The sequence below is a fragment of the Octopus bimaculoides genome, chromosome 10, assembly GCF_046866305.1.
Source record: "Octopus bimaculoides isolate indiv1 chromosome 10, ASM4686630v1, whole genome shotgun sequence".
Classification (NCBI taxonomy): Eukaryota; Metazoa; Mollusca; class Cephalopoda; order Octopoda; family Octopodidae; genus Octopus; species Octopus bimaculoides.
Genome location: NC_142937.1, coordinates 17,862,129 through 17,887,647, shown reverse-complemented (window position 1 = coordinate 17,887,647; position 25,519 = coordinate 17,862,129). Strand labels below are relative to the sequence as shown.

The 25,519-nt window shown below is 36.2% G+C and overlaps 1 protein-coding gene across 4 annotated transcripts in view; it reads right to left on the bottom strand.

Moving 5' to 3' along the window:
* The window catches only part of LOC106883981 (dynein axonemal heavy chain 7), a 138,101-nt gene extending 113,214 nt beyond the window's left edge, over positions 1 to 24,887 (bottom strand). For all 4 annotated transcript variants that reach the window (XM_089358436.1, XM_089358438.1, XM_089358437.1 and 1 more), the window contains exons 1-8: positions 24,610 to 24,887; positions 13,416 to 13,599; positions 7,122 to 7,254; positions 6,300 to 6,402; positions 5,237 to 5,341; positions 3,876 to 3,954; positions 2,597 to 2,795; positions 1,289 to 1,408 (exon numbers count right to left, since the gene is read on the bottom strand). In XM_089358436.1, the coding sequence (XP_089214562.1) occupies positions 1,289 to 1,408; positions 2,597 to 2,795; positions 3,876 to 3,954; positions 5,237 to 5,341; positions 6,300 to 6,402; positions 7,122 to 7,254; positions 13,416 to 13,599; positions 24,610 to 24,624 (938 nt within the window). In that variant the 5' untranslated portion in view covers positions 24,625 to 24,887. The remainder of the gene's footprint in view (positions 1 to 1,288; positions 1,409 to 2,596; positions 2,796 to 3,875; positions 3,955 to 5,236; positions 5,342 to 6,299; positions 6,403 to 7,121; positions 7,255 to 13,415; positions 13,600 to 24,609) is intronic.
* Between the last annotated feature and the right edge of the window lie 632 nt (positions 24,888 to 25,519).

Sequence of the window (25,519 nt, the reverse complement as noted above, 5' to 3'; positions counted from 1 at the left end):
GAACAAAATCCAATCGTAACTGTTGAGGAACTAGCAAAGAAGCTTAGATTTGGTCATTCAACCATTCATCAACACCTGTGTGCCATTGGAAAAGTCAGCAAATTGGGTCAATGGGTTGCTCACAAACTTTCCGAGTCTAATCGCGCACAAAGAGTGAATGTGTGCTCTTCTTTGCTGTCACATCTCACGAATGAACCTTTTTTGGACTAAAGAGTGACAGGTGAAGAGAAATGGGTTCTCTATAAAAATGTCAAGTGCCGAAGACAGTAGGTAAGGAAAGAAGAAACACCGGCACCCCAGGCTAAAGAAGGTCTTCACCCACATAAGGTGTTGTTATGTTTGGTGGGACATGAAAGGTTTAGTACACTTTGAACTTTTAAACCCAAACCAAATGATAACAAAGGAGATCTACTGTGAGCAGCTTGAGCAGCTTAAGTCAGCGCTAGAAGAAAAAACAACCATCTTTGGTTTCAAGATGAAAGGTGTTGTTTCATTAGGTTAATGCTCAGCCACATACAGTGAGGATGACATTCCAAAGACTGGAGCAGCTTGAATGGGAAACAATGCCCAACCCACCATATTTGCCGGACATTGCCCCATCTGAATATCATTTATTCAGCAGTCTTCGAAATCATTGGGACAGAAAAAATGAATTCTGTAAGCAAGGTCAGTGCAGTACTGGAGGAATATTTTTTTGTCACGGACAAGTGAATTTTGGAAGTCTATCAGACAGATGGAGGAGCATTGTTGAAAATGAAGGAGAGTATATTTTAGATTAAAAAAGAACTTCATTTACCCTAATTTTGAAAATGAACGAAGTATGAAAAAACTACATTGTTTATAGGATTACTCAATATTTTTGACCAGAAGAGCAATTGGCCATAGACGGTCTGCCTTGTGTGGAAATGTGGATGTTAAGAACAACAATAATCATATTATTATTACTATCATTATTATTATTATTAAGACAGCAAGCTGGCAGAATCCTTAGCACACTGGACGAAATGCTTTGTGGTATTTCACCTGTCTCTATATTCTGAGTTCAAATTCCACCAAGGTTGACTTTGCCTTTCATCCTTTTGGGGTTGATAAATTAAGTACCAGTGAAACACTGGGGTTGATGTAATTGACTAGTCCCCTTCCCCCAAATTTCAGACCTTGTGCCTATAGTAGAAAGGATTGTTGTTGTTATTATTGTCGTCGTCAGCAGCAGCATTTGTGGCGGTGTCTTCATCATCATTGTTATTATTATTAACTGAGCCTATCAAACACCAGCAGAATGCCTTACCGTTGATCAAGAGCTTCCTTAGCTTGTTCAATATGTTTCATACACAAGTTTTTAAAAACTCCAATTTCCATTGATTCTTTACGATTATGAAATTCTTTAATATTCACAAACCGAAGATCTCTGAAAAAAAGGAAGAAAAAAAAAGGAAAGAAAAGAACAAAAACATCAAATTATAAATATAAATAAATTTATACAACAGAATCTAAATTCTGAAATAAAGTAACTCTTTGTCCTTCATCTTTTTAGAGGTTGGTAAAATGAATTCCAGGGTCAAGTACAGTCTGACGATGGTGGTCAGTTTAATTAAATCAGCTTTGAATGGCTTGCTCAGGATTCCTCTCCACATTAGTTTATTGTTTCCTTCTTGTCACTCTTTTCCCGCCCACCTTATGTCTGCATTTGCCTCTTATAATGCTGGATAAACCTCTTAAGCAAAACATAGTCAATACACAGACACCACTTGCACATGCTAACCTGATATGCAAGAGACAACAGCTAAATAAAACTCAAATCACACTGTTGGTTTAAAACGCATGACATTGTCCTGGATGCAGTAGCTCTGAATAACAGAGAAGATGGTCAAGGATTCAACACCTATGACTGTATGTTCTTCTCAATCAAGACTGAACTTGGATTGAATAACAAGACACACCTCTCCAATGACACAGCCTCAACAGGGTCCAATCCATCTCCCTCAGATTACATTACTCTCTTGGAAAGAAAGGACACATTAGATAATGCTACTTCTGATAAGGAAAAAAAAGGATGCAATCGTCACCGCTGACCTGGGGACAAACAACATTTTACATAAATGTTTTTTACTTATTTTTTATTACTTTTTTTTTAATTTTGCAACAGATTATAGACCAATACTAATCTACCGATTCTGGTGACTATCCTTATTAATCCATAGTACAGAAATGTCTACCATAGAGATTATAAGAAGGGTAATAGAAAATTTGAACCAGTGAGGAGAAAACAGACCCCATTAAAAAAGCCTCTATCTGGTCACTCATCTTTAAAAAGTGGGTAACTATTAGATAATGTAATCTTAGAGAGCTCTAAAAAGAAGGATCATCATTAAAAATAAACCTCTATATGGTCATTCATCTTGCTATAAATAGCAGTCAAATCTCTCCCAAACCACCTCCACCATCATATAAAAGTGAGCAGCTATTAGATAATGTAATATTAGATAGCTCTAAAAAGAAGGATTATGGCTGAAATGGCTTTAATGGTCTGCTTAATCAAGCCTGACCTAGGGTGGAAGAAAAACAAGAACAACAGTAGCCACTGCATCAAACCTACGCAAACTGTGTGTGCCAAAGTGCAAGTATTTGTTTCATAGCTGGATTGACGATATGTAAAATCCTGTAGATTACTGATCGGTAGTAGTAAAAATTCCTTTGCCATGGCTTTGGCACCATTGCCATTTCTTGTCGATGTTTGGGTAGTATCTTCTCCTCTTTCTTTTCACTCTCACGAGGATCCTTCAGCACAAAGTCCACTAGAAACTCAAATCAAATAAATATTATAAAAATACAATATCAACAAGAAGGGAGTATGACTAAAATAAAATATTTAAAAAATTCAAATAAATGGAAATCAAAATGAAAATAGTATTTATTAAAAAAATGAGAACTGATAAATAAAAATACTATAAAAATTGATAACAATAAGATAATAATTGTTCTATTTTCAATGTGGTTTTCAAGTCTATCCTCACATATGGTCATGAATTTTGGGTAATGACTGAAAGGGAACAACTGCGAATACAAGCAACCAAAATGGGGTTCCTCTGAAAAATCTCTGGAGCAACATTATTCGATAGAGTGCATAGCTTGGAGATCAGATTGAGCCACTATTTCTCTGCATTGAGAGATAACAGCTCCAGCACTAAAGACATGTCATTAGAATGTTGCACAAAATGATCACAACACAGGTTCTTCATGGCCAAGTCAACCAGCAGGAGTCCAAAGGGTAGACCAAGAATGAGATGGTTGGATCCATAGTTTCCATTGGTCACACATGGGAATCCAGCCAGAAAGTATAATAATGGTTGCTTCTGACAAGACCCTATGGAGGAAGCGCCTGAGGACTCTGCTGCCACAACCCTCCCAGGAATGGAGAACAGCAAAAATGGATGGGTGGATTTTTATTATCAATAATTGGTAGAATCATTATAGTATTAAACAAAATGCTTGCAGTATTTCACTGTGACCGTCTATATTCTGAGTTCAAATCCTGCTGAGGTTAGCTTTGCCTGTTATCTTTTTGGGGTAGGTAAAATAAAATACCAATCTAATAGAGTCAATTTAAGTCTTATCATCCAGTTGAAAATCTTCTAAATCAGAAACCCAGTCCTGTAATGATCGAAGAAAGGATTAAAGTTTCTCTAAAATAACTTTGTCATTATTAAACTGGTATTTGGAATATAAATTAACATGCAATTTTAATGAGAGGTTTTAATTTAGACCACTTAAAAATGGCTTGAGTGGGTTGATATTAAAAAGATCAATAATGCCCCTTGGCTGTCAATTAAATGAACTACTGTTGTAAAATATAGATTTTTAGTATCAATATCTACCTATTGCTTTCTTAACACTCATCAGATAGTCCTCTCTCATCTCCTCAGAAAGGTTTTCAACAATTGTTTTGTTACATTCCTAAAGATAGAGATCAATTAAAAAAATTCATTATTCAATAGAAAATATACATCGTAAAATCTGTTTCAAAATCATGATTTTTCACATTTGACATTTTTTTATTCATTTCAGTCACACAGTCAACAAACTATACACTCAACAAACCATACACTCAACATACTATACACTCATCTTTACATTCACATACACATAATAAACCTTACACTTAACTAACCATACACTCAATAGACCATACACTTAATAAGCCATACATCTAATAGATCATGCACTCACAGACCATATGCTTAAACTTTATGCCCAACAGACCATACACATAGTAAACCCTATACTCAATGAACCATACACTTGTAAACCTTATGCTGAACAGGCCATCATCATCATCATCATTTAACGTCTGCCTTCCATGCTAGCATGGGTGGGATGGTTTCACAAGAACCAGCCAGACAGAAGCTTGCACCTGACTTCTGTGATTGTTTTAGCAAGATTTTTACAGCTGGATGCCCTTCCTAACACTAACCACTCAGCAGAGTGAATTTAGTGCTTTTTACATGGCACAAGCACAGGATGAGGTCAATTTTGGCAAGGTTTTTATAGCTGGATGCCCTTCCAAGTGCCAACTACTTCACAATGTTGACTGGGTACTTGCAAGACAAAAAAAATCTTTCAAGTGACCTTAAACTTCATATGTCATACTCTCAATTTATTCTTTTATTCATGCCAGTCATTGCACTGCAACAGCCTTGTGGGTCTGAGCTACCTTAGGGGATCATATCAATCTCAATAGGTACTTCAGTCTGATAATCATTTTATTGCATGTTTTTTTGGGTGGCCAAGTTACCTTTCCTTCATTCAAATAGACACAGGTTGACACCAATGTACACGCGTGCGCATGAATATACATACACACCACACAAATATGCCCACAAATACACATCACACACACGACAGGCTTCTTTCAGATTCCATCTACTAAATTCAATCACAAGGCTTTGGTCAGCCTATGGCTATTACATTTGCTCAAGGCATTGTGCAATGGGATTGAAACTGAAACCATATGGTTGGGAAGCAAGCTTCTTAACCACACAGCCATGCTTGTATCTATAAGGTACAGAGCAGATACATTCAATAACCAGAGACCATTGTAATAAACTATGATAGAAGAGCCAGCTTGATGGTGGATCTGTATTTAGAAAATATTTCAATAAAAAAAATTTATCTATCATATTAGTACCTCAATCAGGAATCAAATCTTTGACAGTTCGAAAATAATAAAGTATCTTACCCTAGCTTTTTTAGGCACAAGTCTAAAAACATTCTCCAGCCAGGAATCTTCCATAGCAGCAACATGAGTGGTGTCGATTCCATTGTGAATATAGTAGTAATATCTCTGTGAATGATATTTAAAAATAAGGCAAGTGGGAGATGTTGTCATGTTGGATGGGAGGAGGAAGTATGTTAACAAGTTGAACCATGAGCAAAAGGGAAATTATCTTCAATCACATTTTATTGACGATACTTAACATTTTATTTTACTATATTTATAATTGATAAGTACATGATATATATATATATATATATGAATCAAAAAGTAATTTTAAAGGAAAGGGAGAAACAAATTTGTTAGCCACAACAGGAACACTTTTCTTAGTGAAAAAAGTTCAGGATTAAAAATTGCCAAATATAGTAAATGCTGTTTGTCAACAATTTTGGCCTTAGAATTCAAAACAGTTTGAATCTCAAGGAAAGCTAATCACTATAGTTGGTAACCTCAACATATTCCTTCATAATGTACCAGTATTTTAAAAGTAACTGTTTCCAATATGTATACCTATTTTCCAATAGATTCATTGTCTCCAACTTGATAATTTCCTTTGTGAACTGATTCTAATTTATATGAATTGTATTTGAGGTTTGCTGCTCAACTGCTGGTCATTGCTTAATAAATAACTAACCAAATAGCCTCTTATTCAAAACAGATAGAATTCCAAGAGAATATGTTTACAACTAGTGTTGACATCAGCAGTCGTTATTGTCTAGGCATACATGTCTTTAACAAGAATATTTGGAAATTAACCCTTTTGTTACCATCCTGCCTGAAACCACTTTTAGTTCTATGATGCAAATTTCCTATTTTAAAGTAATCTAAATTAATTTCTTCCACCAAAATTGCATGTTAATATATGTTGCATCCAAACACCAACTTAATAATGAGTGTTATTTTACTAAATTCTTCATAATTCTTGAAACTGAAACAAAGGTGGTGCATTTCAACAAGAAATATGGTAACAAAAGGGTTAAAATAATGCAAAGATTTCTTCAAAGTAGAATGAATAAAAAGAACTAACCAAAGTATCTTTTTCGGCTGCAGTTGAAACACTAGCCCCATGAATAGGGGGTAACTCCCCTTCTTGAACAGCTGCTCCTGATGCTTGGGATTTATCATCTTGCCTGCAAGTATATGAAATTTCTTAATTGTTTTTTTGCACCTGTGTGCAAGTGTATGGTTTATTCAGTAAATAGCTTGGCAGGTGTTTGGTCTGAGTTTATGACACTGCTTTGAGTTGTGTTGCATGTCAAATATGTTGACATATTTGTCAATATATATAAGTCGACATACTATCAAAAGATGTCAACATATGTGTGATTTGTATATAACAAAGAGATTTGCTAAGACACAAAAGATAATTGACAAAAGATACTTCTGTTCTGTTGTTTATTGTATCAACAGAAAAATATATATAAAGTTAAATGGAGGAGACATGTTGAAAAATGTTGTTTAAGTCAAATAAGACACCCAATTATTATAGTTCAAAGGATTCCTGCTTTAGATAATAGTTTCTTAACCAGGCATGAAAACTCACGGAAGAAGGGTTAAGTAGCAGACCTAATGACTGAATATGACAATATGATTTACAACACAACAATATATACTGCAGCACAACACAGTAGAACACAACAGCCTAGTAAAACATAACACAACACAACCTAACAACACAATATAAGGCAGTACCATAAAACTCAACAGGCCACAACACTCAAAATCACCCATACTCTCAAAAGACCTTACATACAACAGACCATACACTCAACAAGTCATACTTTCCACAAGCCATACTCACTTCATTCTCAATATAATCAAGAACTTAGTTCTGTCTAATATTACTTACATGATAATATCCACCAGAGATTTTCGGAAATTCTCTCTCTCTTTCTTCCATTTGTGTAGAAGGCCAAGTTGTCCTCTGGGAGATGGCATCTCACTTTTCTTAGTAGGTGGGTACTTCCGTTTTTTAGCTTCATCTGTTGGACCCATCACATAATAGATAATTAAACTGAGTGACAGTCTCATAAATGCTAAAGAACAATAAGTCAGCAGGAACATTAAAACATCAGGCAAAGTATCTTTTGGTATTTACTCTAGTCCCTCTTCATTCAGATTTCAAATCAAGCCATTGTTCAGCTTCCGTTTTATCCAGAGGATAAGTGAAGTCAAAGAAACCAACCCCAACACATGTTTGGTACTTTATCAACGCCAGAGAGCAAAAGTGAAGTTCAATAAAGGGAAATTTGAATTTTACTGTGTAATGAAGTGAAAACTAAAGCTAAATATTGTAAGTTATTTGGTCCACTCTTCTCTTGTTTCAACCTCTCAATATAATGACAATAACAACTACAATAACTATAATAATTGTTACAAAGTCTAACAGAAAGAAACATTATTTGTATAATTCAGTGGTCATCATTTACACTGCTTGTACAAAAATTACCTTGAACAAACAATAATAATAATTTCTACCATATAATAGGAGATAACCATGTGTCTCCTCTACATCAAAACAGACACATGTCCCTGTCCCTGTTATCATACTTACCTCTCAACACTCAGCATTAAGCCACTTCATTCTCTGCTATACCCCTACTCACTCAAGAGTGTTCTTTAATCTTGCAAATTATTTTGTGACATCACTATGCTGGTACCACATAAAAAGCACCCAGTACACTCTGTGAAATGCTTGGTGTTAGTAAGGACATCTACTCAAAGAAACCAGTCTGTCAAAAAACAACAGCCCAGACATGGCTACATGGTGAACCAGAAACAAACAACTTCCCTCCCAACTAAAAATGACCACGTGGTACCTTCAGGTGTTTTTAATGGAGTCCACTCTGCTGCAAGTATTCCAGGCAGGTCTACTGGTTTGAGGATACCTTTCTCCCTCCCTTTACCCCTCTCCCTCCTCCCCTCCCCATCCTCCTCCTCACGGCTCCTTCTCTTGTGACTAAGCGGTAAGAAATAAAATAAAATAGATAAAGCAACCTAAATAAGTGAACAGCCAAAAAGATCTAATAATCACTTGAATAGACAAAGCAATGACAGAGCCTGTATGCAGTCACTAGCCCTGCTAGAAATAACAGCTAACCCCACCCTCTAAAGTCATATCCAACAAAATTTAGAAAGACACACTGGACTACATATTCCCAGAAATATATTTTGAAAATAAATAAATATAAAAAAGACATGATAGTCATGGTTGGAGCACCTCTCTCTAGCAATGTATTAATTTAAGTATTTATCTATATATATAAAAATGAGAATGTGTGTCTGTCTGTCTGTCTGTCTGTGTGAATCCCTAAAACTCGAGAACTACGCAACCAATTTCATTCAAATTTTACACATGCCTTACTTAGGGTTCCAGTTGTGTTTTAGTCAAAAAAAATTATTAACTTCTTGCAGAGTTCGAGCACACGGCAACATAATATCTCCTCCACTATTTAAGTATTACGTGTCAAAAGTGAAACAAAAACACTCATGTCAAATACTTTCACTTTAAAAATGAAACTATTCCACTAACTGAAACAATCACATTTCGATACTGTAGTGACAGATACTTTCACAGAGAGAGAAAGAGAGAAAGAGAGAGACAGAAAGAGAGAGAGAGAGAGAGAGAGAGAGAGAGAGAGAGAGAGATGTATATGTATACATATACATGTATATGTACACCATTTCGATACTGTAATGACAGATACTTTCAGAGAGAAAGAGAGAAAGAGAGAGAGAAAGAGAGAGAGAGAGAAAGAGAGAGAGAAAGAGAGAGAGAGAAAGAGAGAGAGAAAGAGAGAGAGAGAAAGAGAGAGAGAGAGAGATGTATATGTTTACATATAGATGTACACGTATATGTATATACGTCTGTTAAAGATTGTCATACCGGCCATGACAAAGGGAAATAGCCCTGAAACTCGAGTCGCCTTTATATATATATATTTATATTTATATATTTATATATTTGATCCTTTATATTGAACACTCAATATTTCATCTACATTCAATACTTTATTTCATGGTGCCATCCATTTTTATTTTATTTTATTTTATTTTATATTATATGTTATATTATATATTATATATTATATTATATATTGTATATTCCATATTCTATACCGCACATTAGTTCTGCAGGAATATAAATAAAACATAAAAAACAGACAGTGTTGGAACTCTTTTAAGCAAAATAATATATTCCTCTATACACAATCATACAAAAAAATCCACCCTTTTTTTGTATTTATTTTTACTCGCATATATATATATATATATATATAGATGTACATGTAATATGTACACATATATACATATATACATGCATACAGATATCTATACATATATACACCCATCACACACACACATACACATGCACACAAACACACACATTAGTCATTTGTTTTCTTATCCAAAACTACGTCAAAAGTACTGAATGGATCTTTATGAAATTTGGAAATTATATTCTTTGCATAACGGCCATAACTTCCATGAAAATTCATATATTTTTGATGTTGATGAAATTTTAACCCGAACATAACAGATGAGCATTATTTAGAAAATGATGTCACACGTTATCGAGGCTACCATTCTTTCTGGATGTGCAAAAGGGGATGACGTCTTTATTCCAAGAATTCCTCTTACTCCATCAGGAGCAGACATTCCTTTTACATTCAGAAGACTACAATTCCCCCTTCGTGTGACTTTTGCCATGTCCATAAACAAATCTCAGGGTCAAACACTGTCTGTAGCTGGTCTTCTCTTGGAAGAGCCCTGCTTCTCACATGGACAACTGTATGTTGGCTGCTCAAGAGTGGGCAGCAACAAAAAACCTATTTGTATATGCTCCACAAGGGAAAACAAGGAACATAGTTTACAATGAGGTGTTATAATCACAACAGCAAGAAAGTATGTACATGATCACCTTCTTTTACGAAACTTCATTGACTTTCATATATTTATATTGATATACATATATATACGTGTGTTTGGGTGCGTGTGTGTATATACATCTCTATATATAAAGATGATGCGTAGTCTAGACGGCGTTTTTAGATATCATTATTCTCTTTAACCCGGGCAACGCCGGGTATTTCTGCTAGTACACTATAATTAATGCCAACAGAAAATTTCCTTGAAAATTCTTTGATTTGTTTTTTTTGTTTTGTTTTTGTTTGTTTGTTTTTGTTTATTTTTTTACTTGACTGTTTTGCAATGGCATTATCTGTGATAGATTTGAGTTCACTTATCAGAAAATGGAAAACATGCTACAACACGTTCCATTCTTTATTTGTATAATTAATTGCAAGGTATTTACCACCTAAGTTGTCCAGTTACCGGAATATTAGCCCAAAAGTTTATGCCAAGTAATACAATTTTCTTTTAAAATAAACGAAAGAGAGAGAGACAGACAAACAGACAGAGGAAGAGAGAGAGAGAGAGAGAGAGAGACAGACAGACAGACAGAATGAGAGAGAGAAAATGAGAGAGAGAGAATGAGAGAGAGAGAATGAGAGAGAGAGAATGAGAGAGAGAGAATGAGAGAGAGGACAGGGGGAAAGAGAAGAAGAAGAGAGAGACAAGGGAAAGAGGGTGGTAAAGAAAGATAGACAGAGAGAACATGTGTGTGTGTGTGTGTGTATGTGTGTGTGTGTATGTGTGTGTGTGTGTATGTGTGTGTGTGTGTATGTGTGTGTGTGTGAGAGAGAGAGAGAGAGAGAGAGAGAGAGAGGGAGGAGAGCGAGCAAGCCCCTCTTGCCTCAAATCATACCCACCTAAACATTATGAAAAAAAAAAAGAAAATCTATTGCTAAGACAATTTACAAAAAGACATGAATATCCCCAGTCAGAAGAATCTAATGTCTGTTTGACCAGGTTTGACCTCAAACTAAATGACAGTATCTTCTGTCAAAATATATGAACTTAACGTACATGTTGAAATGGGAAACAAAAGAGAGGAAAAAAGTAAAAGACATTTATTTATATTATGTCAGCTCGAGTAACAAAATTTATATATTAATCCATAAAAATGTATTGCTCATTTCCTGGAGAAAATACACATTTGAAAATCCTCAACGGAAATGCAGAAATTAGTCAGGAAAAAAACAACCGGAAACCACTGCTGTGTATCCTGATTTAAACCTTACGTGACAATAAAATTCTTTCAGAGGTACCCCACTGCTTCAACAATTATTGCATGTAATAACTATATCTAGACACCTAAGCTTCACTTTCTTAGCTTCATAAAAATAATATCATTTTTTTCTTTTGTGCATTGCATTTCACTAACTTGTTGAAAATTATGCTTCCTTTCAATCTCTTCCCCACTCTCTCTCTCTCATATATATATATATATATATATATATATATATAATAATAATAATAAATGGAGCAAAACGCATGATTATATGCGTTTTGGTCCATTTATTATTATTATTCATATCTACTCAAAATACATCACTTTAACATGCTATGATATCCCAGTTTTTGTGTGATTTTTGCTACCCTGGTAACTATTAACTTATTTACATTATTGAAGTTTTTTTCAACCGAGATAATATTAATATATACATAAATTAATTTATATATATATATATATATATATATATATATATATATATATATATATATATATACGCATATACATATATATATATATACATATACATATATACATACATATACATATATATATATACATATATATACATATATATATATACATATATATATATACATATATATATATATATATATATATATATATATATATATATATATATATATATATATACACACACATATATATATATATACATACACACACAGACGCACATACATACACATATATATTATTGTAATTTTAATATATCATTACAATACACCTGATAAGCTGACCTGCTGACTTTTTATTATTCCTGACTAAAGAGACAACTGTAACAGCAGTTTGGACACACCTTGCTAATCATTGCTTGTCACAGTTGACTAGTTTGCAGAATGCACTCAGGACATAAACACAATCTGGAAGCTCGTTATGCAATAAAGTTTTGTGTTTAGCTGGACAAAAGCACTACAGAAACATAAGACATGCTCCAGACTGCTTCTGGATTAACATGTATGGAGCTGAGCATCTGTTTTTCATTGGCACAAAAGGTTCAAGGATGGTAGAGAGAGAGGAAGTTAGAGACAATGAGAAGTGTGGGAAGGAGAGGCATGTCACAGCTTTCTGAGAAAATTTGCAATCTTCTGGATGAAGACCATTGTGTTTGTAAAGACAATAAACATACAATTCGTAGTTGGTATGGCAACTGTACACAGAATTATTCCTGAAAATCTGAACATGTGTAAAATTTATGCAAAGTCTGTTCCTAGGGTGCTCAGTGATGAAAAGAAGGAAAGCTGCCATGATGACAGCAGGGAGATGGTTGAGCTCAATAACTTCAATGTAAGAGTACTTGAGTCTCTAGTGGCCCCTGATGAAAACTGGATCTATTGTTATGAGCCAGAGACCAAGAGACAATGTGCCCAATGGAAGCATCCTGGCTTCCCCTCACCCAAGAAGGCCAGGCAAAGCAAGTCCACCAGGAAGTTCATGATGATCCTGCAAGGGTTCGCTGGGGTCCCACAAGGGTCCCTTGGGTTCTCTCTGGTCAGATGGTCAACAAAGATGGGAGTTCAGGAAGAGATTTTTTTCACAAAATGCCAGAGCTCTTCCATTCAGGACAACACACCAATCTACAATTCCATCCTGCTAACCAACTATTTGGCAAAAATAGGCATCAAAACTGTCCCTCACCCTCCCTACAGTCCAGACCTTTCTTCCTGTGACTTTTGGTTGTTCCCTAAGCTTTTGGGGGAACCTCAGGGGCAGTCATTTAGATAATGAAGGAAGCTGCAACATGAATCCTGGACATCTTTCCTTTGGAGGCTTTTCATGGGGCCCTTCACAGAGTGGCTGGAATGCTACAGGGGCACTGAAGTCAGAGGATCCTACTTTGAAAAAGATTAGAGTTTTGTACTTCTTTGAAATTTATAAATTCTCTCCTAAAAAAAGGTTCAAACCTTTTTGAATGTGCCTTGTATTGTACACATTTTACCGAGGTGTGTAATGGCAAAATAATTATAACCAAGCATAAAATGAACATACTTGCTTGCAGATCAATTAACAACTTTTCACTTGTTGCTTCATGTTCTGCTAGACTTTCTTCAGTAATGGAGTATTTTGGTTTATAGGTGGAAAATGAAGGAGTAGCTCTTGATAGTGGCAAAGTGGGAAGAAAGCCTCTTTTCGTAGCCTTCTTTTTCTGATCATTACCTGGAAACTCTATAAACTGTAATGAATAAAAAAATTAATAAAACATTGTTATGTGTTATTGAAATAAAGTGGAAAAGTGAGACAATACATTATTATCATTGTTTAATGTCCGCTTTCCATGCTAGCATGGATTGGACGATTTGACTGAGGACTGGCAAGCCAGAAGGCTGCACGAAGCTCCAATCTGATCTGGCAGGGTTTCTACAGCTGGATGCCCTTCCTAATGCCAATCACTCCGAGAGTGTAGTGGGCGCTTTTACTGGGAAATGTACAAGTAGCTTTGTTAGGAGACTTCCATCAGACCCTGCCAGTAATCCCCAAATGAACCAAATCTGCACTCATTTTAGATAAATGTTACTCCTTTAACATTTAAACCAGCCAAAATATTCTACCTGTTTTATGTTCAAACTGGCCAGATCTGGCCTCTCACTTCTACACTATAACGACAATCTAAAAATAAACAATTACATCATCAAAATATTGAAGCTACAAGATAATTGATGATAAATTCAAAACAATGCAAATAAATAAACATTACATTTGACAGAGGAATTTGATTTCTAAAGAGTCAGAATCTTCAAACTTGTCTACAAGCATAAATCAGTCTTTTTTTGAAGATCAGCTCTTTAATCATTTTACCAAAATTTTGTTACAAATTGAAAAGGGAAGATTTCCTTCTGACAGTTTTGGCACCATGGATCTGCAGTAATTAAAACAGTAGATGAACTGATATCAAAGGTGGTCCTCAATGTACAGCATCATAAACTAACACAAAATGGTTATGCAAAGAAAACTTTTATGGACTACTGAATCAGCTGGTAATTGTTCCAGGAACATCTATTAAACAGTCATAGCAATAAAACTATAAACACTGTGGTGAATCAGAAAGGAGAAATTCAATATCCAGCAGGATTTTCCCTTCCAACAAAACTTCAGATCATGTGTATGTAGCAGAAATAATAACTATTCAATGTGGTTGAACAACAAATCCCAACCAGCCAGGATTCACAGGACAGGTTGTACTATTCATCCTTTCAATTACTGAATACAAAATGTGGCTGGCAAGACCTACATTTGGGTAGTTTCAACTGAGTGACCATCTAACCTTTGTACATTAATCAATCCATTTACACCTGAGTGAACTGGAGCAACGTAGAATGAAATGTTTTACTCAAGAACAGAATGTGCCACCTAGTCCAGGAATCAAACCCCTGATCTAGTGACCCTGAGTGCAATGTCCTAACCACTAGGCCACACATCACCACAAAATAATAATAATAATAATAATAATAATAATAATAATAATAATAATAATAATAATAATAATAATAATAATAATACTACTACTACTACTACTACTACTACTACTACTACTACTACTACTACTACTACTACTACTACTACTACTACTACTACTACTACTACTACTATTATAAGGCAGCGAGCTGGCAGAATTGTTAGCATGCCAGGCGAATTGCTTAGTGGTATTTCGTCTGTTGCTATGTTCTGAGTTCAAATTCCACCGAAGTTGACTTTGCCTTTCATCCTCTTGGGGCTAATTAAATAAGTACCAATTACACACTGGGGTTGAGGTAATCAACTTAATCCCTTCCCCCAAATTTGAGGCCTTGAGCTTCCAGTAGAAAGGATTATTGTTATTATTATTATTGTTTAAGGTGGTGATCTGGCAGAATCATTAGCACAATAGATGAAATGCTTAGTGGTATTTCGCTCATCGCTATGTTCTGAGTTCAAATTCTGCCAAGGTCAACTTTGCCTTTCATCCTTTCGGAGTCGATGTAATCGACTAAACCCCTCCTCACAAATTTCAGGCCTTGTGCCTATAGTAGAAAGGATTATCATTATTATTATTTTTATTATTATTATCATTATTATTATTATTATTATTATTATTTAAGTCGGTGAGCTGACAGAATCATTAGCACAATGGATGAAATACTTAATGGTGTTTCGCTTGTCACTCCATTCTGAGTTCAAATTCCACTGAGGTCAACTTTGCCTTTCATCCTTTCAGAGCCAATAAAATAAGTACCAGTTGAACACTGGGGTCGATGTAATCGCATCATCTTCATCTCCCCCAAGCAGCCCTTGTGACAAAAATTTGAAATAATAATGATAATTATTATAGGCATAGGAGTGGCTGTGTGGTAAGTAGCTTGCTTACCAGCCACATGGTTCCGGGTTCAGCCCTACTGTGTGGCACCTTGGCAAGTGTCTTCTACTATAGCCTCGGGCCGACCAAAGCCTTGTGAGTGGATTTGGTATATGGAAACTGAAAGAAGCTCGTCGTGTGTGTGTGTATTTGTGTGTCTGTGTTTGTCCTCCCAACATCACTTGACAACCGATGCTGGAGTGTTTACGTCCCCGTAACTTAGCGGTTCGGCAAAAGAGGCTGATAGAATAAGTACTAGGCTTACAAAGAATAAGTCCTGGGGTCGATTTGCTCGACTAAAGGTGGTGCTCCAGCATGGCCGCAGTCAAATGACTGAATCAAATAAAAAAATAAAAGAAAAGAATTATTTTTAAGGTGCTGAGCTGGCAGAATCCTTCACACACTGCACCAAATGCTTAGCAATATTTCCATCTCTTCACACTGTGAAGTGAAGGTGTGTGGCTCAGTGGTTAGAGTAATTGGCTCATGATCATAAGGTCCTGAGTTTCATCCCTGATGGCACATTGCGACCTTGAGCAAGACACTTTATTTCATGTTGCTCCATTCCACTCAGCTGGCAAAAATGTGTAGTTACTTGTCGTATTTTGTGTCATGCTGAATTTCCTTGAGGACCATGTTAAGGGGTATGAATGTCTGTGGAATGCTTAGCCACATTAATTTCACGAGTGGGCTGTTCCGTTGATCAAATCAACTGGAACCCTCATCGTCGTAACCACTTGAAGTGCCAGTAGCACATTTTGTGTTCAAATTCTAGCGAGTTGACTCTGCTGTTCATCCATTCAGGCCAGGAAAATAAGTACCTGTTGAACATTGGGGGGGGGGGGTCGATGTAATCGATTTAACCCCTTGCATGTGTGAGTGTGCTCGCGTGTGTGCGTGCATGTGTGTGTGCATGTGTGTGTGTGTGTGTGTGTGTGTGTGTGTGTGTATACAATGGGCTTTTTTACAGTTTCTGTCTACCAAATCTATTCATAAAGCTTTGGTTTGCCCAAGGCTATAATAGAAGACACTTGCCCAAAGTGTTGTTAATTAGGTTGATTGGATCAAATTAATTCTCCAATAAAAATTAAAATAAAATTTTTTAAAATCTAAGACTTTGAAAGACTCTTCAGAATGTGACATTCTAAGTTGTAAATTGTTCAACTTATGCTTGAATCCAAGTCTAAATAAACCGTAATAAACACCACATAATAGAGATAAGCCTCTAGCGAACAGAGTCTTTTGAAATAAATCAATAACAGCAAGCTTCTATTGGTTTTAAACATACACAGCTGTCACATACCTGCCATCATTCTTTAGTAATTAATGTCTCGGGAAACAAAGCTTCTTCTTTATGCATATGCTTGAAATTTAAAATATCCCAACAGAATAACTTTATCATTATCATCATGAAATGTCTATCTTCTATGCTGGTTGGATGGTTTGACAGGATTCAAGAAGCTAGAGGACTGCTTTGGAATGGTCTCCATACTTGGATGCTCTTCCTAATGCCAACTCTACAGAGTGTACCCGGTGCTATTTTTGTGGTACCAGCACTAAGTAATTTACAAGACAAAGAAAAAGTTCCCTCAACTGAGTGAAGGTATAGTATAAATGTGTGTGCTGGACTATATAATCTCTCCATGTCTTTCATGCAAGATGGTAGGAGTTTTGGCTGCTATTTCTAACAGGTTGAGCAACCACACAGAGGTTGCCTCATTGTCTTACATTGTTCTTCATTTAGGGCAAGTAGGATGTGATTTGAGAGAGATTTGGCTGTTATTTCTAGCAAAGTGAACAACCACATGTAAGCTGCTTTGTTGGCATACATTGTTCCTTATTTAGGGCAATAATTAAGGTGGCGAGCTCGCAGAATCGTCAGCACACTGAGTGAAAAGCTTAGCAGGATTTCTTTTGCCTTTATGTTTTGAGTTCAAATTACACTGAGGTCAACTCTGCCTTTTGGGGGTTGGTAAAATAAGTACGAGTTGAACACTGGAGATGATGTAATCGACTAACCTCCTTCCCCTCAAATTTCAGGCCTTGTGACTGTAGTAGAAATGATTATTTAGGATAGTAAGGAGTGAGCTGAGGAAGATTTAGCTGCTATTTCTAGCAGATTGAGCAACCATATAGAGGCTGTCTCATTAGCTTACATCATTCTTTCTTTATATAGAGTAGTAGGTTATGATTTGAGAGAAATTTGACTGCTATTTCTAGCAGGTCAGGTCGAGTGACGCGTTAAAATGTGTGTGGACATGATATGTGTGACTGGACGTCATTCAGAGCATCTGGTCAACAAGCTAATCTGTCATTTTTTTCCCCAACCCCTTTAAGCAGATCAATACCAATTACACAAATGTCCACTTAGCTTAACATAGATTATTGATTCTGTTTAGCCCTTCATTATACAAAACCATTGCTTTCTCTTTATTTCCCTTGCAACACATTCTCATTCTTTTCCTCTTTCTTTAAACCATTATCATTACTTTTATGATTATTATTATTATTATTATTATTATTATTATTGTTACTATTTCTTTCTATATATTTACTGACAGGAACCAATATTTCTTTTTTCCCCATTTTCCTTTATATGTTAAAATGTTGTCTTACACAAACAGCCCCGCTTCCATTTTGTGTAAACATTATCAACACAATATAGCTAATTTATACTTCTGATGACTACAAAGTCATAAACTTAATTAAATCCTATGAGCAGAGAGTTGTGTGTGTATGTGTGTGTGTGTATATGTGCTGTGTCTGAGTGTGTAAGTATATGTGAATAAGAACGAGAAAGAGAGAGAGGGAGGCATTTTTTTTACTTATACATTGGCACAAAGCCACAAATTAGTCAAGAAAGGATATAGTTGATTAACTTGAACTTCGATATATGTATGTGTATGTATATACGTGTGTGTGTGTGTGTGTGTGTGTGTGTGTATATATATATATATATATATATATATATATAGTAATTCTTTTGCCAACCTTCCCACCGACATGCAGACAGTGGAATGAAGTGTGAAATCAACCCCAGCAGGGCATTATCTCAACATACAAAGGTAAATAGCTAAACACTACTAAAGGCATTATATAATATGTGCTGGCCCTTTGCCATTTTTGCCAACTCCGTTACTCAGCAGGTCAATAAGGTCATCCAATATGCTAGAAACAACAGCCAAATCCTTCTGAAATTTCATTCAGTCATACTCTTTACTTGTTTCAGTCCTTTGACTGCAGCCATGCTGGAGCACCGCCTTTAGTCGAGCAAATCGACCCCAGGACTTATTCTTTGTAAGCCTAGTACTTATTCTATCGGTCTCTTTTGCTGAACCACTAAGTTACGGGGACGTAAACACACCAGCATCGGTTGTCAAGCGATGGTGGGGGAACAAACACAGATACACAAACATATACACACACACACACAAATATATATATATATATATATATATATATATATATATATATATATATATATACATATATATATATATATATATATGTGTATATATATACGGCAGGCTTCTTTCAGTTTCCGTCTACCAAATCCACTCACATGGCTTTGGTCGGCCCGAGGCTACAGTAGAAGACACTTGCCCAAGGTGCCACGCAGTAGGAATGAACCCGGAACCATGTCATCTTAATAAAAAAAAAATTAAAGTGTGTGTAGGATAGAAAGAGAGAGCGAGAGATTCTAACAAATGCTACAAATAGACACACACTCACACACATACAAATGCTATCAGCACACACGTACACACACCTACAGACATCTGCTTAAACTGTGGAATATCTACGGAGTCAGTATTGCTTTAAATCAACAGAGTACTATTTATTTATTGAAAAACACTGGATCTTCAGTTTTTGGCCTCCACAGGTGACAAGACATAGCAGATGTTAGCAGTCTCTGTATCATACTTAATGTGGGTATATTCTTTTCTACTCTAGACACAAGGCCTGAAATTTCTGGAGAGTTGGCCAGTCGATTAGATCGACCCCAGTATGCAACTAGTACTTAATCTATCAACCCCGAAAGGACAAAAGGCAAAGTCGACCTCGGCGGAATTTGAACTCAGAACATAAAGACAGACAAAATACCATTAAGCATTTCCCCCACCATGCTAACTTATGTCGCTGCCTTTTAATGTGGTTATATTGTTACAACACTTTATTATTTCAGTATTCACCTTGAGAGATCCTCTCATATAAATGCATAGTGCTAAAAGCACAGACGTATCATAAATAGTTGAAAATTGTCTAGCATTGATGGCAGAACTGCTAGAACACATGGTTTCAGTGTACATGTGCTTCATCAGTAGCAGGCATCCACTCACCACATCTCAGCCAAATTCCACTGCTAAAGAAATGTAGAAAAACAGTGACTGTTCAGTCACTAATGTTGCAAATAACCAGCAGGCTCTTTAAAAAATAAATACTAGCAATGGAAGCAGTATTAATACTAATAGCAGTCTTTATGTATCCTACTTAACATAAATGTATTGTTAGAACAATGTATTACTGCAGTATTCACCTTGAGAGATCCTCTCATATAAATGCATAGCTCTAGCGGTTGGTAGTGATGGTGACAGTGGTGGTGGTGTTGTTGTTGTTATTGGTGGTGGTGGTGGTGGTGTTCGTGGTGGTGGTGGCGGTGGTGGTGGTAGCGGCGGTGGTATTTAGTCTATGTCAGGTTCTGATTGAAAAGACATGAAACACGAATTAATTCAAGCACTGAATGGCTTCTTTATCTAATTTGTCCTTCCACTTTGTAAGATGGTAGTGGGGGTGATATGAGAGGATTCAGCTGCTTTTCTAGCAGATTGAAAGACCATGTAAAGGCTCCCTCACTGGCTTGCACAACATTTGTAATATTAAGAAGAATTTAGTTCATCATGTTCTGAGTGCAAGCTCTAGAGAGCTAGACATCTGCTTAACATTGTCCAAGAAGCATGGAACGATATTGCTATATCATTACAGCTGACATGAATGTTGGTTTGGTTGATTGATTTCTCCAGTCGTGCTTTACATAGTATATAGAGAGATAATACAAGAGGTGGAGAACGAATGTCTATACTAGGTTTGGTGGCAGGCAAAGAGTAATGTTACTCACACAGAGATCATGAAAGTAGTAGTAGGAGGAGGAGGAGGAGGAGGAGGAGGTGGAGGAGGAGGAGGAGGAGGAGGTGGAGGAGGAGGAGAGGGTGGAGAGGAGCACGAGGAGCACGAGGAGCAGGAGGGGCAGGAGGAGCAGGAGGAGCAGGAGCAGGAGGAGGAGGAGGAGGAGTTAAAATTTTGCAGAGCTAGGTTTTTGATGGATCAAAATACAATTATGCTGATAAAATTTAGAAAGACAATGAGAAATTTGTCTCATTTTATTATATTTTGAAGTAGTAAATATTTCCCTTTGAAAATTCATCATTTTGCATAAGCACCAAGAAATTTGATGAAAGTTAAGTAATGATCATTGCACGTATGCTTTATTTCCTGGTATTACATACGGTGGCAAAAGTATGCTCCCATCTTCTGTTGATGCTCTGAAAGCAGGATTCAAACCCAGAATGTGGAGAACCAAAAGAAATACTGCAGGGTATTGTTTCTGCCACTCTAACAATTCTACCAGCTTCTCACTTTTGACTTTTCTTTGGAAGTGCTGACACTTCCAGAGTTACCCATCATCATCATCATCATTTAACGTCCGCTTTCCATGCTTGCATGGGTTGGACGATTTGACTGAGGACTGGCGAACCAGATAGCTACACCAGGCTCCAATCTGATTTGGCAGAGTTTCTACAGCTGGATGCCCTTCCTAATGCCAACCACTCCGAGAGTGTAGTGGGTGCTTTTACGTGCCACCGGCACAAAGGCCAGTCAGGTGGTACTGGCAACGGCCACGCTCAAAATGGTGTATTTTACGTGCCACCTGCACAGAAGCCAGTCCAGCAGCACTGGCAACGATCTCGCGCGAATGTCTCTACATGTGCCACCAGCACTCAGTATAATATTAACGAGGCTATTAATAAATTAATAATAACAGAAGCAGTATTGATATCGAAAGCTAATATTTAAACACAGAATAATGCATTCTTTACCATAAGAGGACCTGAAGACCTCTCATGTGGATTTGTGGTGCATAAAAGCAGTGATAATCATCTGCTGTAGCCACCAGAACTGCCAGATCATATGATTCTACCCTTCCTTGGATTTCTCAATGGCAGATGTATCGCTAGACATAGCAGCTGATTCCCCCATTAGTGATATATAGAATCTCACTGTCTATTCAGGCACTGGTGTAGTAAATAGCCAGTGGGTTTATTAAAAAATAATTAATAGTAATAGAGGCAGTTTAAATACCAAAGGGTAATAGTTATCTCCCACTTAAAGTGGATGTTGTGTTAGACCATAAAATACTGTTATTTACCATAAGAGGTCCTCTCATATGGACTTATGATACATAAATGCACTTGTGTTTATGAAACTATTGTTTATATAAAAAACAATAATATACTGTGTATAATTCAATCACCTAAAAGATATTTTATCCTTAAAAATTAAAATATGGTTCACTGAAGAGGTCTAATTAGACTAAAACCTGTCTATAGTTGTCTCCCATATTCACCAAATATCAAACTGATTCCTTGCCTCTGCACACCTCACTGCTTATATCAGTTTTAGTATTTAATAAATTCAAGGTGGTGAGCTGGCATAATCATTAGCACACTGAACAAAATGTTTAGAGACATTTTGTCTGTCTTTACATTCTGAGTTCAAATTCTGCTGAGGTCAACTTTGTCTTTCATCCCTTTGGGGTCAATAAAATAAGTAGCAGTTGAGGACTACAGTTGAATCAACTTACTCCCACCCACAAAATTACTGGCCTTGTGCCAAAATTTGAAACCAATATTTAACAAGAGCACTCATAGATTGCAAACCTCCACCAAGGCAACACCAACGTCCTCTCAACGATTAGCTGGAGATGATTTTTAAAATGAGAATATCTGAAATAAACTTGACTGCTTGCACAATTGAGAATACTGAAAATGAACCCGACCACTCTCAAGAATTAAGTAAAAAATACAGAAAAATAATCCAGAATCCTTGTCCAGAACCGGATCGATCCCAGAATCTAATCAGTTTATGTCAGTCATGAGGCCAAGCATTCCTGAAAGTTTCATCCGAATCCATCCAGCAGTTCTTGAGATACCTTGCCCACAAACACACAAGGCGGAGGTAATTAGTTTAAAATTCAATGAGAAAGAGAAAGAGTGGCAGAGTTTATGAGGAAGATGAAGGAAAATAGGAGTGGGTCAGGGAGGAAGGGAGGAGGAAGTGTCAGCCATCTTCAGGCAGAGATGTTAAATAGGCTCCTTACTCTTATTTTTTAAAACTTTCTTCCAATTCCTGTTTGCAACAATAATTATAATTTTGCCCCCCCCCCCCCCCCCCCCCCCAAAAAAAAATTTTTTTCGATTTTTAATTTTTCCTCTAGCCTCCCAATTATTTTGTTTTTGAATTTTTTTTTTTTTTTTTGTAGTAGGGGGGTCTGCATTTAAAAATATGGAGATTATGATCCCAAAAACTTTTGTTTTTCCTTTTTATCAAAATTTCAGTACAGATTGCTTACTACAATTTTCCACTTTCAATTGGCAATTTTAAACCAAAAGAATACCCATTTTCTAATATCCAAGAATGTACAAGGTATTTGTGTATTACCACTATATTGACCAGACTATCAGCATTGCTTTAGCCTTCAAATGATGCCACCCTGCTGACTAGGCTAGCAGACCAACATTCCCCTTGACCAGAAGACTATTCCATCACAGGATTACCCATTTACTGCTGAGCAATGTGTTTTGCTCAATAACACAACCCTCCCCAAAAATTTCAGGCCTTGTACCTAGAGTAGAAAAGAATATCCAAAGAAGTAACATGTTTAGAATATGGTGACTGATGCCTTGCTGCATATCTCTGAACATCTTCCAAAATGTCATTGGACAGCATCTGGGCAAGATGTGGATTAGACTGGAGATGCAAACTGCATGGATGTACCATAATCATGTATAATTTTAGATGGCCTGTGGCAAAGGACTTCCTGAGAGACACCTCGGGGCTTTTTCTATGATTTTAGAAATGTGGTTCATTCAGTACAGATCACTGATATAGCTACACCATAGAGTACTTGTGACAGGATGGGAACTTTAGATCTTTGGTGGGTACACATGTCATCATCACCCAATATATTTTGCCACCTGTGACCCCCAATAACTCTTACATGGTTACTTGACCTGCTAGAAATAGCACACAACTATCTTTAAAAAGGAAGAACATGCTAGATAATATAGGCCTGGGTACACTATGGACTACATAATAAAAATTTAAAGATTGTATGATCAAAACTGGCCTTTGACTATCAGTATGTTCGATTATGGTTGATCTGAGGTTAAAAAATAATATATCTTGGAATCAAGTTGTGTGTGTGTGTGTGTGTGTGTGTGTGTGTGCGCGTACGTGTATGTATGTGTGTGTAAGAAAATGGGAAATAAAATTTCAAAAGCTAAAAATATACACCCATTACTTTGTATGCATCTGATGGAATTTTGACAGTTCCTCAATTTTTTTTAGATTTTGGGGGGTTTTTTGTTGTTGTTTTTTTTTGTTTTTTGATTTTTCCAGATGGTTAGAATTTTACTTTCAACATACTAAATAGAAACAATAAATAAACAGAAGTGATAACAAGGCATCAAGTGAGTGCAAATAACTAAAGTCAAAAAATCTAAACCACGAATGAATGAATGAATGAATGAATGAATGAATAAATAATAGAAAGAGAAAGTCACATTTTTTGTTTACCTGTGTATTTGACATGGCGTAACGAACTTTTTCCGATTCATTAAAACAGCGCGTAAAACAAGATCTTCGTATTCACCTGTCCGTATCTTTTAAACCGAGTGATTCTTGCTTCTTCTTATGTACATATATAGGTGTACATATGCGATGTGCGTGTGTGGTTTGTATTTGGACTGTATAAATTATTTAAACAACCATTATTAAACGAAAAGAGAAATAAAATAAATCACCTGCCGACTATTGCCAACTAAAACTGGCAGTTAAGAACAGCAACACATAGTAACAATATAACAAAACAACAGACTTCGTGTGTGTGAAAATAAATAAATATATATATATGTATACATATAACACAGACACACACATACACACACACACACGACATTCATAAAACGCTTATAGTTGCTAGGACACGACGAAACGTTATATGTGTGTGTGTGTGTGTGTGTGTGTGTATGTATGTATGTATATATATGTGTGTGTGTGTACAGTTTTACATACTTTATTTTTTTAGTTCCTTGGTTGTCATTTTGGTCATTGGACCGCTTCCACTTCTTCCTCCTCCTCCTACGTCACCACTAAGCTGCTGATACGCTAACATGCAGAGAGTGGACCGTCTGTTAAGACATATAATTACGCAAATATTCATATATATTCATATATATATATATATATATATATATATATATATATATATATATGTATATATATACACACATACATACACGCACGCACTCACACACACACATACATACTGACATGTGTATATGTGTTTGTGCGTGTGTGTGTGACAGAACTGGGCGTCTGAACTAGTGTTTATCAACCGAGATCCGTATGATCCTTCGCGGGTGGGGGGCATGTAACTTTTGTTGTTAAAATTTGTTATAAACTTGTTATACTTCTACAATACACA